Source organism: Buteo buteo, chromosome 4 (genome assembly GCF_964188355.1).
Source record: "Buteo buteo chromosome 4, bButBut1.hap1.1, whole genome shotgun sequence".
NCBI lineage: Eukaryota > Metazoa > Chordata > Aves > Accipitriformes > Accipitridae > Buteo > Buteo buteo.
Window position 1 is genome coordinate 44,810,919 of NC_134174.1, and position 16,106 is coordinate 44,827,024.

General features: G+C 37.6%; 1 protein-coding gene across 7 annotated transcripts in view; it reads right to left on the reverse strand.

Annotated features, from left to right (window-relative positions):
* Positions 1 to 1,147: 1,147 nt before the first annotated feature.
* The window catches only part of VCL (vinculin), a 65,661-nt gene continuing 50,702 nt past the window's right edge, over positions 1,148 to 16,106 (reverse strand). For 4 of the 7 annotated variants that reach the window (XM_075025718.1, XM_075025715.1, XM_075025716.1 and 1 more), the window contains exons 13-22: positions 15,721 to 15,849; positions 14,533 to 14,682; positions 13,813 to 13,921; positions 12,485 to 12,787; positions 11,771 to 11,895; positions 11,280 to 11,465; positions 7,625 to 7,834; positions 5,222 to 5,425; positions 4,477 to 4,581; positions 1,148 to 3,759 (exon numbers count right to left, since the gene is read on the reverse strand). In XM_075025718.1, the coding sequence (XP_074881819.1) occupies positions 3,613 to 3,759; positions 4,477 to 4,581; positions 5,222 to 5,425; positions 7,625 to 7,834; positions 11,280 to 11,465; positions 11,771 to 11,895; positions 12,485 to 12,787; positions 13,813 to 13,921; positions 14,533 to 14,682; positions 15,721 to 15,849 (1,668 nt within the window). In that variant the 3' untranslated portion in view covers positions 1,148 to 3,612. The remainder of the gene's footprint in view (positions 3,760 to 4,476; positions 4,582 to 5,221; positions 5,426 to 7,624; positions 7,835 to 11,279; positions 11,466 to 11,770; positions 11,896 to 12,484; positions 12,788 to 13,812; positions 13,922 to 14,532; positions 14,683 to 15,720; positions 15,850 to 16,106) is intronic. The other 3 variants (XM_075025721.1, XM_075025720.1, XM_075025719.1) reach the window with 1 other exon arrangement.

A 16,106-nucleotide genomic window follows, 5' to 3' on the forward strand; every position in this document is an offset into this window, starting at 1 on the left:
AGAACTGGCTAGTCTTAACACCAGTGCTTCCCTTCAGCATGTTACAGAACAAGCCTTGCCAACCTTCTGTAACTTGGGCACCAGGGAAGCACATACGAAGCTTCTGCCTCTGGAAAAGCTTTGATCCATAGTTCAGAGCACACCACCAGAAGTCACTGTCAACAAGAATTACACTCACCTGGTAGGAGACCACCCTGAACATGAAGATGGTTTTCATCAGGGAAACAGTGAGGCTTATACCTTTTGCTGTAGGTGTGCTGGCTCCTGCCACTTCTGCAAACACAGGAAACTCAACTGCAGAATCTGCAGGGAGGTGGGGGGCCATGTTCATATTCTCCCACTTAAAAAAAATTGCACCAGCACCTGTACAGTTAGTACAGCTTAAGAAACCAGAGGATGTCATTATTGAGGAGTTAGTACTGCCAACTTCTGATCTCCGCTTCTCTAGGTGTCCAGCTCTGGGAGTGCTGACAAAGGTGATTGTCTCTTGAGTTTTCATCATCCCTCAGATATGGAGAAAGCTGTGTGAACAGTATGAAATCTGAATTTTACCTATTATTACTAAATCCCAGATGCCTTCTGGCACTGTGGGACCGTATGTGGTCCTACAGCACCAATAAATGTTGGTTCCACAAAGTCAAAACATTATGTGTGCTGGTAGAAGTTTTTAGCAAGAAAAAGTGTTTATAAAAGGTTCTTACTCTGAAGGAGAGAAGGAAACAGGACAGTGATTCCATGCTAATCACCCTTGCATTCAATTTGTGAAGTAAAATTCAGATTTATGAGGTGTTGGCCAGAGTAGCAGTTTTTCCCTTGTTGACAGGATCAGGCAAATCCCATTTCAGAAGTTTTCAGAGCCTTGTTCAGTGCTACTAGAACAGATGACCATCAGACCTCTGGAGAAACTCCCATTTTCTCCCACTGGACCACAGCTTCCAGTAAGTTCTTTAAATACTAGTTCTATGGGTACAAAAGACAGAAACAACTTGTTTTAACCTTCTCCTGTTTGGAGAAACTTCACACTTTTTTTCTGTTCAGAATATGCAGAAACAACTGTTCTGCTTTAGTATTTCAGCTGCTTTAGCTTTTTGCTCTTCTTGTTGTTAGTGTTATCCACTGCTCCGTTATTAATGCTCACAAGCTGACATTTGTACAAATGCATTTTTATTGTTTTAACAGAACCAGAGAAAGGTTGAAAACATTAGACTATACAATACATTTTGTTTTATAAACAAAGTTTTATAGTGGTAAAACATTTCTAAGTGACATTCATGGTCTTTTTCAAATTTTTGCTGCATTTCAGGTCCAAAGACCAGTAGTGTTCAAAAATGCAGTAATTGCATAAGGTGGACAAGTATCTTAGCTTCTACAAAACAGTTCAAGAACTTAGAGCAAACATTCTGGAAGAAGATCAAAGGCAACCATGATTCATAACTTTCCTGCAAACATTCCTCAAAAAACAAAAAGTGATCTTTGGCATAAACAATTATGTATTAAAGGCATTAGTAATATTGCATTAATATCAGTCAAGCAACTAAACAGTGATAATAATAATAACAATAATAAAAAAAAAGTCACAGAGAAGCCTGAACTGGGGAGGAGGAAATGTGAAGAGCGTTGAAAAGTAATACAGGAAGACTATTTAGAAAATCCCTTAAAAATAACCCCTACCTATTCAGTGTTATTCACTATTAAATAGAAATTACTACATTACAATTATGTTAAAGATCTGGTATAAACTAACCAAATGCAAGACATTCAGGTTAAGGCTCTGGCACCAATTCCTTCCTCTTCCTGTTGCAGGTAATTGCAGGAAGAGAATACTAAGGAAAGATCTTAAGTACCACATATTCATAATACCCAGACACAAGGAGTGAATTAAAGATGAACACATGCTTTCTCTTGCTAAGGACAGTTTGAGGCAGATGTATTATAATCAGTTTAACTTCCCTTTTTAGATAACAGTGCAATGAAGGGAGGGTGAAGGGGAAAGAGTCCAAGTGTGGAGTAACTGTTGCAGACAGGTAAAGGACAGCTGACTATGTTGTGTGTCTCTTTCTTCCAGGTGTTAAGACTGAGCAGTTTTTCCACAAGGGCACTTCCATTAAAGGTGGTTTGATCATGCAACAATTTTCAGCAAATTAAGAGGGCATCATGAGGTCAGTGCTTATCAGGGCAGAAGTCTGCAAGTGTTCCTTGCAAATATAGAGACTCATTCTAAAACAGTAATTCTCCTTTCTGTCAAATGTCAAAAGAAACTATGGAACAATTAAATTATATATATATTTTATATATATATGAAGGCATGTTCAATTATGGAAGGATAAAAGCATCACAAGTCCATTTTAGTATGGGGGGTGTGTGGTGTGGTTTTTATTCTTGTGCTTTTGTTTGGGTTTCTTTAAAGATACAGTAACACTTCATTCAATTCACTATTGCTTGAACTTGAAAAAAGATTTTGAGCCTCCAAACTCAAAACCAGTAAAAATATCCTAGTATGTTTAGCATTAGGAAACACTGTTTGCTGGTCACCATCAGACTACCTAAAAAGGGTTTCATGTCCCTGCAGTGTTTGGGTTTCAAAAAGCTCATGCATTGTTGGAAACAAGGGCAGTGAGGCAAAAGGTCTTTTTTAACTGAACAGCTTTATCTTTTAATTTCCACCTTGAGTGGCTGGAACAATGTTAGATGGAGGGAAAAAGAAAAAAAAAAAAGAATAGTTGCATGTGCTCATTTGATTTTCAAAAGGAAAGAGCCAGCATGTGGCATTTTCTGGTCCTGGACATGCAGCTAGCTTAAGAGAACCAGGATTTTTTAATCTCAATATATTACTGAATTAAGCAAGAAGGAAAGAGTTCCACGATTTAAGGTCTCCAGCCCTAAGTCTCAAGCTGCAACAGTGTGCCACTAACATTCACTGCAAAGGATTTCGGTACAGTACAAGAGTTCTGGAATGCCTACCTACAGGGTGACAGGAAGGTGACAAAGACAGCTCCAGTTTTTGTTAAAGTACTGTTGCCAGGCAAAAATCAAAAGCAAAAAAAAAATTATTTCAGACATGGAATTTTAATCCTCAGTTTACAACTGTTCTGCTGCTCATCTCTCCCCACTTTTAATTAAAAACCCCACACCTTCCATCATTTCTGCATGGTTTAAGAACAGCCAGCTAAAACCCCACTGAAAAGTTGAATATTTCTGTATCAATGATTGTCCCTAAAAAACTGCTAAGTAACCAATAGTGTCCTAGATTCTCAACACAAGCTTAAGTGAGGTCCATGTTTTATATCATCACATGGAAACTACTGGAATATACAGTGCATAAATGAAATGTGCTTCTGGGAGTACAGAATTCATGAAAAGAAGCTTCAAAAGCAAAACAAATAAAGGATAAGAACTGTCTATTGTCAGAAGCAATTTTGAGGTGTTTGGCATCAAATGCGTTCCAAAGACATTTCAAATGCAATCTCTTTTAATTCATACCCTTAGAATGGGGCATTAGCATAAGGTAATCTTAAGCTCACGTATACAGCACATTTTGCTGTTAATATATCTCTTCTGTTACCAAAAAAAGGCATTTTATGTTACAGAAAACAATACTTATGTGGCAAGTGTTTACTGATACCATGGGGTCTTTCTGACCCAGCGAAGAGTGAATCCAGCATCTGTTCTTATCTTAATGGATGCTGCTTCAGCTTCTCTCACAGTTTCCTTCACAGACTGCATGAGATTCTGGGCATTATGAACCAACATCTCAGTTGCCTGTCAAGAAAAGAAAAATTTCCAATGTATTAGTAAATACCATGTTTGGGACAGTAGCACGGAAACCCGTTATGCATGAGGACTCCCAGGACAAGCATCTTAAGTCAGTTTATTGCTGACTTAAACTATGACAGAGTAAATGAAACAACTAACCTCTGGAAACCAGCAGGTGTTATCCAGACTCAAAACAAGACTTCCTATTTCTCACTGCATATTTGTGCAAAATCTAAATAAAAGTTTAGTGTCTCAAGGTAGAATAATCCCTCTCAGAAGCCAAAACTGCAGGATTTCAACTGAAAACATGCATTTGGAAGCTACCAGAACTGCACAAGTACTGAGGATGTTGTTGGGAGAAGACATTTTCACTACAATCCACCAGATGGTGTTACTACTCCTCCGATGTCAAACCTGCCATCTTTGTAGAAGCAAGTTCTTTCATTAGCTCGCTTTTTACTGTTAAATCAAGGAAATTAACTAGTTGTTCATACAAAAATTTGAACCAGAGTAGCTTTTTGGCTTAAGATTGATGTTCCTCTATTAAACTGTAGCTTTTCAGCCAGAAACCAAGGTGCTATACTAAAATTATCATCACTAAACAGCTGAGGTAAGCTTCCAAACATCAAGTTCCCAGAACACATCTGATATTACATGTTGTATATTTTTCCCCATAAAACTGGTCAACAATTCCACACTACCATCAATTTTTACACCTCTTACCTGTTCTGACTCTTCATCGCTGATATTAGTTCTGCCCAGCATGGTAGCTTTGACAGTGGAGAGAATTTTCAGTTGTGTACTGATGGTTGGGATTCGCTCACAGACCTAAAGAATGGGGATAAAAAAACCCACTTCACATTGCAAACTAAAAAAATACATTATCTATTGTTTTTTTCAGATAAACTTTTTAATATTGTTTTACTATTAGATAAGGAATAAGCATAGAGGGGATCTTATAACCTTCAAGACTTTCTGGCAAATATGGGTAGGATACTTGAATCTTATTTTACTTGCTTTGGACATTTTTGGGGTGGAGCCAACATTTTTCTGTTCTGCCAGATATTCCTCAAGGATCTACTTGGTTAGGAATAGGATGATGTCTATTCGGCTGAGACTGGAAAACTAAGGAGTGTTGTATTTCTGCTGCTATTCTTTGATACTAAGGAATGAGTAGATGAAATACAAAGCAATGCAGCCTTAGGACAGACCAGTGTTCATAGCACAGTATTTTTCAACATCTCTTTGGACACTAGCATCTTCCACTCACCTGTATACAAATCCTGACTTTACAGAATATATATGGCCATGGGATCTAAAAACAGACAAAGAACTTGACAAAACTTTGTAAGCCAAGGAAAGATTCACATGATTTACTGCCACAACTCCTGTGCTCACTCACACCAAGAGAAACACAGAAGGAAAAGAAAAAAGAAGTATTTGAGGCATTTACAAGTTAAGTCATTACCTGCAAGAGGTTTGTTCTAATGCGCTTGTCAGTGCACTGCTTTGCCACCTCTTTGGCTAATCGAGTGACTTCATCTGATGCCTTAGCAATATCCTTTGCACACTGAATAAGGGCACGCTTGTTTCCACTACCTCCTCTCACCAGGCGTGACATCTCTGCCATTAGCAGTGCCATTCGTTTAGCAGCAGCAATGATGTCATTACCCTGAAGAGAATAACAAAAGTTAGTGTTCATGCCAGGACAGAAGCTTCACAGAAGTCACGACTGAATGGTAGTCTAGATTTTGGTAGCAACCCTTTCAAGAAGTTAGGGATGGAAGAGCCACTTGTGAACACAGAAGAGATTTCTTCAAGGAACAGGGAAGATCTGTATTAATTGTATGTTTCTGACATTTTTCTTCCTAACACTCAGGAAGAAAGTTCGCTTCAAAACTGGAAAAGAAGTGGTAAAGAAAAGTGTTAGTTTGTCCACAGAATAAGTTACTGCTCTGCTGGCTAGGTTTTAAGATAAAGCACGTTATTAGCATTTGAAATTCCAGATTTCCCAAAAAAGGCTTTTTTTTAAAATTAAAAAAAGTGTGCTAAATAGCTTGTTAAACCAAATAGCACTAATTAAGTTAAATAGTGTAGTCGTAACAGTTGAGCATAAAATTTTCAGTGGCATCTGAAAGTGAAGTTGTTAAAGCATCAGCTATGCTGCTATAATGCTAGAGTATAAACGGAAAAGATTCTGTAACATACAAAACTCCTGTCACAGGTAATGTGGAAGTGAGATGCAACTATTTTTTTTTAAGTTATTCCTTGAAAATAAATCTTCCTTTTTGACAGAATCTCCCCCTTTAAAATAAAGCTTCCAGGAGAGAACACGATAGTTCAAAAAAGAACCTAGTAATATTTCTTACATTAAAATCCTGGTTTCTTGTACATCAAAATTACAGTCACAGAAATACTTGAGAAATATTTGAAACATGAATTAAGTATGATCAAGCAAAATAATTTCTTATACACTGTTCTAGAGAGAAACCTAGTGCAAGAAAAAGTAGACCTAGATGATCAATTGTTAGTAGTCTGTTAGTATATTTAGATTCACCTTTGTAGACAAAGTTGTTAGACAAAAGTGAATTATTTGGTGCCATGAAGCATTCCTATTGTGTGGATGAAATATTAGCAGAGTGAGTTAACTATTAGCACACTCTTTACTTGGTATAATTCCACAGTTAATGACCGATGAAGTTTGGAGCTAAGAGTACACAGCCAGAACCCAACTTAGCAAATGTATTCTCTATCCCTGTGCACATACTTCCATGACTCACTACTAGCAAATTCAAGAAGATATGCCAGATATTTTACAGATACAGGTGGCACAAAAAGCTGAACTATTCATTACCATGACCTAATAGCTAAACAGTTTGCTAGTATAACCCGTTAGGATGCAAATGACATAACACAAAGCTTTTCCATGTTTTCACATAGGAGGATCAAGAAATTAGGACCAGTGTCATTTACGAAGCCCTCTAACAAGTTATCCAAGCATCAGAATCTGAAAAGGACAAGAACATTTTTAAAGCCCTTTTTATTAAAATAGTTTAGTATATCTATCTATGTAAATATATACACACAGATACATATACAAACACACATACCCCCTAACCTTTGTTTGTTATGGGACACCAACCTTATTTTTTGCAGCATGCGATAGAAAGTGACCAGTCTTGCAAACATTTGTGCTTAGATAGAAGAGGCAGGCTACTTGTGAATGTCTGAACCTCATGTTAGATTTCCACTGGTTTCATATAAACAGTCTCAGTTCAGCAGCTAACAGCATTCAGTGCAGCTTCTTCATAAAAAGAATTCTCTCAAGACCAGCATTTGCAATACAGCCAAGTGCAAGCCAGCAGACAGTCAGTCCTCTTCAATAAACACCGCCATACAAAGCCATTCCTTGTTGGAAGGTATTTTAATTGATGGCATCAATGGAGGCAAAAGCACAATAGACATGTTAAATGACTTCTTGAATGCTGTATACTCTGCTGTATCTGGAAGTCATTAAGAAACCATTAACCATGGCTTCCCAGGTAGCCCAAATGAATGGAAAAAAGAATGGGGGGGAGGGAAGACAACCCCTATTAAATTTGAAAACTGCCATAACAAAGAAGAACAGGCAGATGCAAAGGGAGAGGAAGCCTTTGAATATTAATAAGTGACTCAAATCAAGCTTCAATCCAGCACTGACAAACAGATCTAGCAAACCTGTGAAGCCACTCTCAGTCCTCAAAATAAAGTGCAGACACACTTATTCATTCAGAATGGTGGGGCCCAGCAGGGATCAAGAGTGATGCAAATGTGTCAGCGTTCCAAATGGCTGGATGCACACGGATCAGTCCCCGGGGAGACTCAGGAGTACCTTACTAGACCACTTGGTTGCTTCACGATGTAGAGACTGAGCAGCAGCCAGAATGGGCTGGTTAACCGGCTGATTGGTTGGCATTAACAGCAGCTCAGGCTCGTAATCATCTTCAATGTCAGAGGGGAGAGTGAATTCAACATCTGCATCATCCTCCTCATCTATATCTACACCAGCCTCAGCCGCTTCATTAATCACAGTCACATCAGGCTTTGCAGGTGGCAGCAAGGGTGGAGAAACAGGGGACAGTTAGTACAAGAAGCAGAATTTGGTAGAAGAGCATGAACTGAGCTGTTTTAGTAACCAAAACATCCTCTTGGTCTCTCAGGATCTGACAATGCAGCTCTAGGGTCAGGTCAGAGGGAGGAGGGGAAGGAATACAAGATTAGCAGAAGGAAACAAACATTTCACCTGTGAAAGAAAGTTATCAAAAATATTAAGAAGTTACAATTCAAAGATGCAGCAACATTTTTCATCTGAGCATACAGCTTCTACAGACAGAAGCTGACTGGCAGAACAACATTTTTCTGGCAAGACAATGGTGAAACGAATGGATTGTCTGTTTCAATGAAAGCTGTTTTGACTGCATAGAAGCAGGCACAGCAGCTGACGACTGTGGTATTTGTGCCACTAGAAAGCTTTGTATGGAAGCCCATTCACATATATGTAATAAGAAGAGATAGCAGCAGGATCACAGGAAAACCACTGACACTGCTTTCTGTAGAGTAAAAAAAAAAAAAGGCAGGACAAGAGACTGTAGAAGTGAGTATTGAAGTACCGCAGTTAACACAGAAAAGAGCAAAATTGGGCTATGATAAGTGGAGGTGATAATGAATGTTATGAATGCTGTGAATATTACAGTTCTTAAAGACTGAAACAGAATTAGTAGAATAAGAGGATTATGAAGCATATGATACCATTTTGCTACAATATGCTGTATCATTACCCTCAAAAAACAAAAGGAATCAAATATATCGTGTTAGGATAGATCACAAGGAAGAGGTAAGTGGTATAACAATACAGGCATTTACAATATAGCAGCATTTCAATACAAAAACATTCTACAAGTTTGCTAACTGTATTTCTTTGACTAAAGCCAAGTGTGATAGAAGTCAAACCATTGTTACCAAAAACTATACATTTCTGTCCTGGTTTCAGCTGGGATAGAGTTAACCGTCTTCCTAGTAGCTGGTACAGTGCTATGTTTTGAGTTCAGTATGTGAAGAATGTTGATAACACTGATGTTTTCAGTTATTGCTCAGTAGTGTTTAGACTAAAGTCAAGGATTTTTCAGCTTCTCATGCCCAGCCAGCGGGAAAGCTGGAGGGGCACAAGAAGTTGGCACAGGACACAGCCAGGGCACCTGACCCAAACTGGCCAACGGTGTATTCCATACCATGGGACGTCCCATCTAGTTTAGGAACTGGGAAGTGGGGGCAGGGGATCGCTGCTCGGGGACTGGCTGGGTGTCGATTGGCAGGTGGTGAGCAATAGCATGGTGCATCATTTGTACATTCCAATCCTTTTATCATTACTGCTGTCACTTTATTAGTGTTATCATTATCATTATTAGTTTCTTCTTTTCTGTTCTATTAAACCGTTCTTATCTCAACCCACAAGTTTTACTTCTTTTTCCCGATTTTCTCCCCCATCCCACTGGATGGCGGGGAGTGAGTGAGCAGCTGCGTGGTGCTTAGCTGCTGGCTGGGGTTAAACCACGACAGTTTCCAACTGTTTTGCTTAAAATATGTCCTTTTATAAAAATAACTTCTACACCAATGAAAATACACAGAGGTTTTGGAATGAAGTTGTAACTTTTATATACTTCCAAATCAACTCATCTTCAAAGACAACTTCTATTTAAGTCTTAATCTAATGAAGAGTTTCCAAATATCCCTCATTCTCTGTTTTAACCAAATGAAGTGGAAAGGCAGGGAAAGCTAAAGCAATAGCCAGTGTTCAGTTTGTGCTCCATGAGAAAAAAGGAGTACATAAAAGCCCAGAATCCCTTCAGTGAAGAGGATTTTGTGTGAAGGAGAAAAGTCAAATCAATTTTACATCTTACAAGAATGAAGAATGTTGCTCACCCCCCCTCAAGCGTCCCATGGTAAAGTACCAGTAGACTAACTTAATTAGGTGAAAAAGCAGAAGACAGTCTATTGTGATTTAGCATGAGCAAGACCTTATATTTCTGTCTTTCCAGGTCTAACCCATATTCCTCAGTAGCACTGTTCATCGATCCCTCTTCCACCCAGTAAGTGACTTCAGAGACTACAAAAATGTTTTAATACTTCTTCCCCCAAAACATACTGTCAAAATAACTGTACTCTTATTGCTATAACAGGACTGCTAAAAAGAATTACAAGGACAAATGCTAGGCTAATTTACTGGTTTGTTGGTCTCAAATTAAAGAAACAGCAATGAAAATAGTGTTTTATCATCTAAAGACACTAAGCTTAGATCTCTCACAATCAGCAAGGAGTTTTAAAGTCTGCTGCTTGGCTTTGATAAATATTTTAACAGTTGCACTATTTAATTTAAAATGTATATAGTATATATAGATAATTCAGTATGTACATAGTAAAAGCATTTTGTTACCTATTGTGTGTTGTTTAGTTATCCATTTTGGAATTCAAACATCAAAACACTTTTAGGAAGCTGAAATTAAGGCTTTTGGCCTCAAAACTACATTCTGAGATGAGTAATACATTCTGCTACTATCCCTCCAGTAATACAAATATGTATTTGGTATATCCAGAAGTATGGGGAAAAGAGAGCTTTTCATTTTATGGAAGAGACACTCAAACAGATTTGAAGAACTTTGCTTGTATTTTATCTGTACTTCCAAAATGGATGTTCCTTAAGCATAAAGCACTGAAGTTGATTCTGTAAGCTACTGAAGTTTATCTTCTCATTCACCATCTAATTTGGTGGAGAAAAAAAGGTGGAGATTTTAAAAGCCAAATTCTGACCTTTAATTTATACCTGCAGAAGCCTAAATCTCAGAAGTTCTTACTCAGTTGCTGCCAGAGGAAAAACGTAGCTTTTTGAGGGGAAAGCAAGAAAAATTATATTAGCATTTGTAAGAATGACAAGTTCACACTGCTTTGTCATAGCACTGAAATGGTAAGGAAATGAAGGATTTTGGCCTTGATAGCATGTGACTCACTACAAAAAAAGAATGAGACCAGGCCATCTATATACAGTCACTTTTCCAATCATAAATGCACCAGATTAACTGCAAAGTAACTTGCAGCTCCTTCCAGAATTAAAACAAACCAGTTCATGATTCCTGCAGCTGGCATCTGCAACATCCATACAGACCTTTCAAAGTCACTTAAATATAGCAGCTTGTCAGCCTAGAAAGACGTAAGTATTAGTGGCTCTCTAGGCAATACTAGCATCAAGGATCACAAACAGCTTAGCATACAAGGCATATTTGTGTTTAGAGATATGTTAATAAAGCCTTCTAGCAATCCTGAGTATTAGAACAGTTGACCCTAGCTCACTCCAAACTTGAAAGGGTTTCTAATTCCTCCTACGGCAGTGTTTTTACTTTTTGGTCTATAAAAGACTTTCTCTGTCATTGAGACAACTGACTTTGGATCAAATGCACTGATCCTAAAAAAATTAAAAATAACACGTAACTTCTTACCTTGCTAGACCATTTCCGGGCTTCATCGTGCAACTGCCTAGCAGCCATCATCATGGGCTGATTAATAGCTTCTCCTGCTTTCTGCTCTGGGAATTCTTCATCCTTTTCTTCAGGTGGTGGTGGTCTGGGAGGAGGAACCTCACCTTCTGGAAGTGGTGGTTTTGGAGGAGCAAGTTCATCAGTCAGCTAAGAAAGGCAAAAATTTATTGCGTGCAATGAAATAGTACACAGATTGAGTAAAGGATGGTGTCTTGGCAAGACATGATTTCATGACCTCATGCTTTTTTCCAGTTTTTCAAGAAATATTATGTTTTAATCTCTTCTTTTGAAAGCTGAATTGGTATTTTTGAGACTTAAGGTTACTTGTACATATGGCTGGCCAGACAATGCATTTTATTGCTAAGGAATGAAAATATACTCGATTAATTTCAGTGTGCATTCCATATGTTGGTGACAACTGTGTATTGTATTACAAACTATGCTGCACTTACATGAAGCTGCTCAAGGTCAGGAGGAGGAGGGGGAAAATCTGGTTCCTGAGGCTGGAAGGCTTCTCTGACTTTGGCCACAGCTCCCAGAATTCTGTATCCAGAATCCAAGAAACTCTTCTGCAAAGCTGAACAAAAAATCCCATTACCAGTTTAATAGCATTCTGTAATATTTAGAACTGCAACACTACCCCAAAAAATTACTTCTATAATGTGCTATGCTGAGTACACTTATATCTGTGAAAAACAAATGTTTAAAAACTACCAAATTGTTTACAGTGGATTTACGTTTGAAATATTAGTGTCATATGCAACATGCATAAAATAAAGCCCAGGTTGAGTAATAGTCACTATCAGTAGCCAAAGTAATTCCCAAACCAACTTTTAGAATAAAAGAAATTATGTAATATTTTGTTATATAAAGTAGTACTACTGACAACTAATAACAAATACTTCTAACAAAAATGATGAAATCACATAATAAACTAGAATGCTGAATCCTTTTCCCTTGAACATGCCAAAGGTCTTTGATTGCATTTTGGAAGAGCAGGATTCAGCAGTTAGTGGTGTGACCTTAATTTCACCATTCTGGGATTTAAGTGTATGCAATATTTGCATAAAAGGGGGTACACAGCTGTACAAGATGAAATGAGCACTACTTCACATTATCTTCAGGCAGTAAAAAATACATTTGAAATCAGCTGACTGAATCCTTACCAGGGTCAGAAATGTTTCCTGCCACAGCTTTAGCATCCATTACCATCGGTGATATAGTTTTGCTTAGCTCATCAGAGGCTACTTTAACAGCCTCACGGAATTTGGGGTCTTCTGAATTTTCAACCTCCCGTTTTGCTACCAGTAGGATGCGGTTTGCTCGTCTAGCAATGCTGGTGGCACCAGCTACCAGCATCTGAGGTTGCATGTTGGCCATCGCAACTTTACATTTATCAAGATCTTTCTTAATAGCCTCTTCTGATGCATCCAGCAAAGATTTAGTGTCAATAGCTTCATCCACCAACCCTAAAATAAAAGTTAAACACGTTAATATTCTAGTTTCATCTGTGGAAAGGGACATTTGGTATTCCAGAGACTGTTCACAACCAGAAAAGTTAGTATTTCCAAACTGGGGGGGGGCGGAACACAATGATGACACAGACAGAAGGGGGCATGGAAATCAGACCAAATGTGTTACTACAGTTTTACTTCTGATTGTGTGGTACCTCTATCACAGTAACCATGGTCAAGCTTGCTCCTACTAATGCCATCCCAAGCTTACTCACCTACTGTGGAATGTTGCTTGAGTTAAGAACAGGCTTACACAATATATGCAGCAGAGATTCCTTCCTCCCACCAAATTTCTTTAAGCATATTCAGTACTTTTTGTACCTCTCCCATTTATTCAAAAGGAAATATCCCTCTGTCTATGCTATTACTTAAGGGTGATATATAGTGACAAGGCAGTAAGATTTAAAATACCCACAATTTAATTATGGGGATGGAGAAGGAGGTAGTACACAGTCAGGAGATTAGCAGACCAGCACAAAGAATCTGCACTTTGGAAGGACTGAAACATTTTAAGTGTCTTGGCAAGATTCAGTAGATCAGTAGCGTTGTTTTATTCACTGCTTTAATCAAGCTGTTACATCATTTTGAACATGTTTTCTTACCTTCACTTAATTATCTCATGTCCTCATTCAACATGCCAAGATTATGCAGAAAAAACCCTCAAGTTGCTACAGTGATAATACTGCTAGAATAGCAATCACAATAAAAAGTAATGGTATTGTTTTTCCCACAAAAGAACTAAAGCTGAATTTGCTCCCCTACGTATCAAAATTAAGACTTATGAAGCAAGCTATTTTGTTTACGCTGTAACATACACAGATTTCTGAAGACAAGAGAGCATATTCCCACTTCTCCTCTTTCTTTTTTTAATCAGTTGTTACTGTTACGCATGTTTCATCAATCCAAACAGAATAGGGGAAAAAAGTCTATACCAGCTAGCTAGCCACAAATATAATCTTCAGCAGAAATTCCTGCTTTACCTGTCATTTTTTCTACATTATCAATCCATTGGTTTTTCATTGTCTCAAAATGTTCATAAGCAGCTTGATTTCCAGGATTTCTCAGGAGGATACGAGCAGCTGATACTACCTGCCAATGGAAAACGTTTTAAATTATGGAAGTATCAGTATATAACGACATCACACATATTCTTGAAAATGCATTTGTTTTTTCAGGACTGGATGTGTAGCACCTTATTTGGAATACTAGTTCATTAATTCTAGTTCAACATCTAGCTGCTTTAAGATTTACAATGCTTCTGGAATTTGTTGACATAAATACTTGTTTTCTGCAACTTCAGTTACATGGTAATATATCTTAAAAACACTTCTTGAAAACACTAAAGTACAATACTTATTACACTACCAAAACTTTAAGCAGAAGTTTAATTTGGAAAAAAAAAAATAAAATTAAAGAGTGTGTTTTCCACTTAAATATTTTACTAAGCCTCAAAGTAATTTTGTTTCAAGAGTAAGTCACTAACACTTGTGTCCAGAAGTTGAAGAATAAGACATGTCATTTAATCAGTTTGTTCTACTTGGTATCATGCACACAAATATTTGTCATTCCCCTTTTAAGAGTGTCAGCGCTATGTTCTTTGCTGGTATTAACATCATTGTCTGAGAACAGAAGCATAAAGCACATTCCACAGAAGTCATCCCCAGCCCTTTTAATAGCCTTTCGAGACTAAGGAAGCAAACCTGTGGGGTAAGTTCCCTTGCTGATTTCACTGTTGCCTGAATGCCCTCCACAGTAGTTTTATTTGCAGTTCCAACTGCAGCTGCTTTTTCTGCTGTAGCTCCCAGTCTAGCAGCATGGTTTTCAAAGTTTGCTGCTCTTTCATCAAACACCTAGTTGTCAGAAGAGAAAAACCATTATAAGAGCCTAACTTTCCTAATAGAATACACAATTTCTTCAAAGCATCAAATATCAGGGACACTTTCATAACATCCAAACTTCATTCATCTCCTGACAGAATGCAAGAGGACACAAAAGCTTTGAAGCTGTTTTATTTTTTTGAATCTTTACATTACTGGACTTTCTTCTTTACTAACTCATTTGGGCAACAAAGGATACTACCACACTTTATAGCTTTGAGGTATTAAGTACACTAATTCCTGATGACTACTGTTGTAACAAATACTGTATTAAAGCTATTTTAGCTCATACATTAATCTTTAAACCCATAATCCAAAAGGAAATATATTTGGAAGATAAATATGTGTTTTTACCCTAAAAAGATAAAGCTTCATATTTGAAAAAATTCCCTCCTTCCATAGTCCTTAATTACTCAAGACACAGAATACTTTGACAAAAAGCTCTCTTGTCATAAAGCTAAATTCCCCAAGGCCTTGGGAATCATTTTGATCATGTTAAAATCAATTAGTCAAACAGAGCTGCCAGACACAGAGTTTTAGATAATTCATATGCAGCCAGTTGGTTTGAGGTACAGGATACTATCTAGCAAGAGAATAGGTTAAATCTGTTAATCAATCTTGGCATGAATTTGACTATTTTAATCAGCTTATATAATGTTGAGATATACAATCCACTAACTAGTGTGTCAGTGATTTTTGCACAAGAATTTTTAGCATGCTGAAGGCAATGTGGTAAGAACATCAGAGTGAGAAATCTTTGCCATTTATTGAAGTCCAGGGCAATACAGTTTCCAGGGATATACAGCACAATGTGCAATATCCTAGAGTCCAGAGAGATTTGCATGGTAATCATTACGCTGTCAGGATTAATAAGCACGTATCACAAGCTTAAGAAAAAAAATATCAATTTGTTTTTCAAAATACTCATTAATTTTTCAAAATACCAATTCCCGTAAAATTAAACAATAACTGAAGCTTCACATAGGAAAAAGACCACCTGGGTATACTTGCCTCATCTCTATTGGGAGCATCAGAGGGAGCAGTGGCTGCTACTGCTAACAATTTAATAGGAGTTGTGGTGTCACTAAAAACATCAGAAACCTCCTGGGTCATTGCCTCTTGCATCCGTGTTTTAAGATCCTTAAAAAAAGGAAAATTGTAAGCATATGATACAGGAATATTAAGTTTGTAGGGATTCAAATCCCATAAAACCTCTTTTGGGAAAAAAAAGCAATCCCATTACAATGGCAGCTATTAAGGTAAAATGATCTTAAAAGCATGATCAATGAACCACCTTTTAAATAATTTGAAATACAAGAAGCTTACATACCGCTCCTTGAAGCAGCATCAGAAGCTATGGACAGCACAATTTGAGACCTTGCCCCTCAAATTCGCAA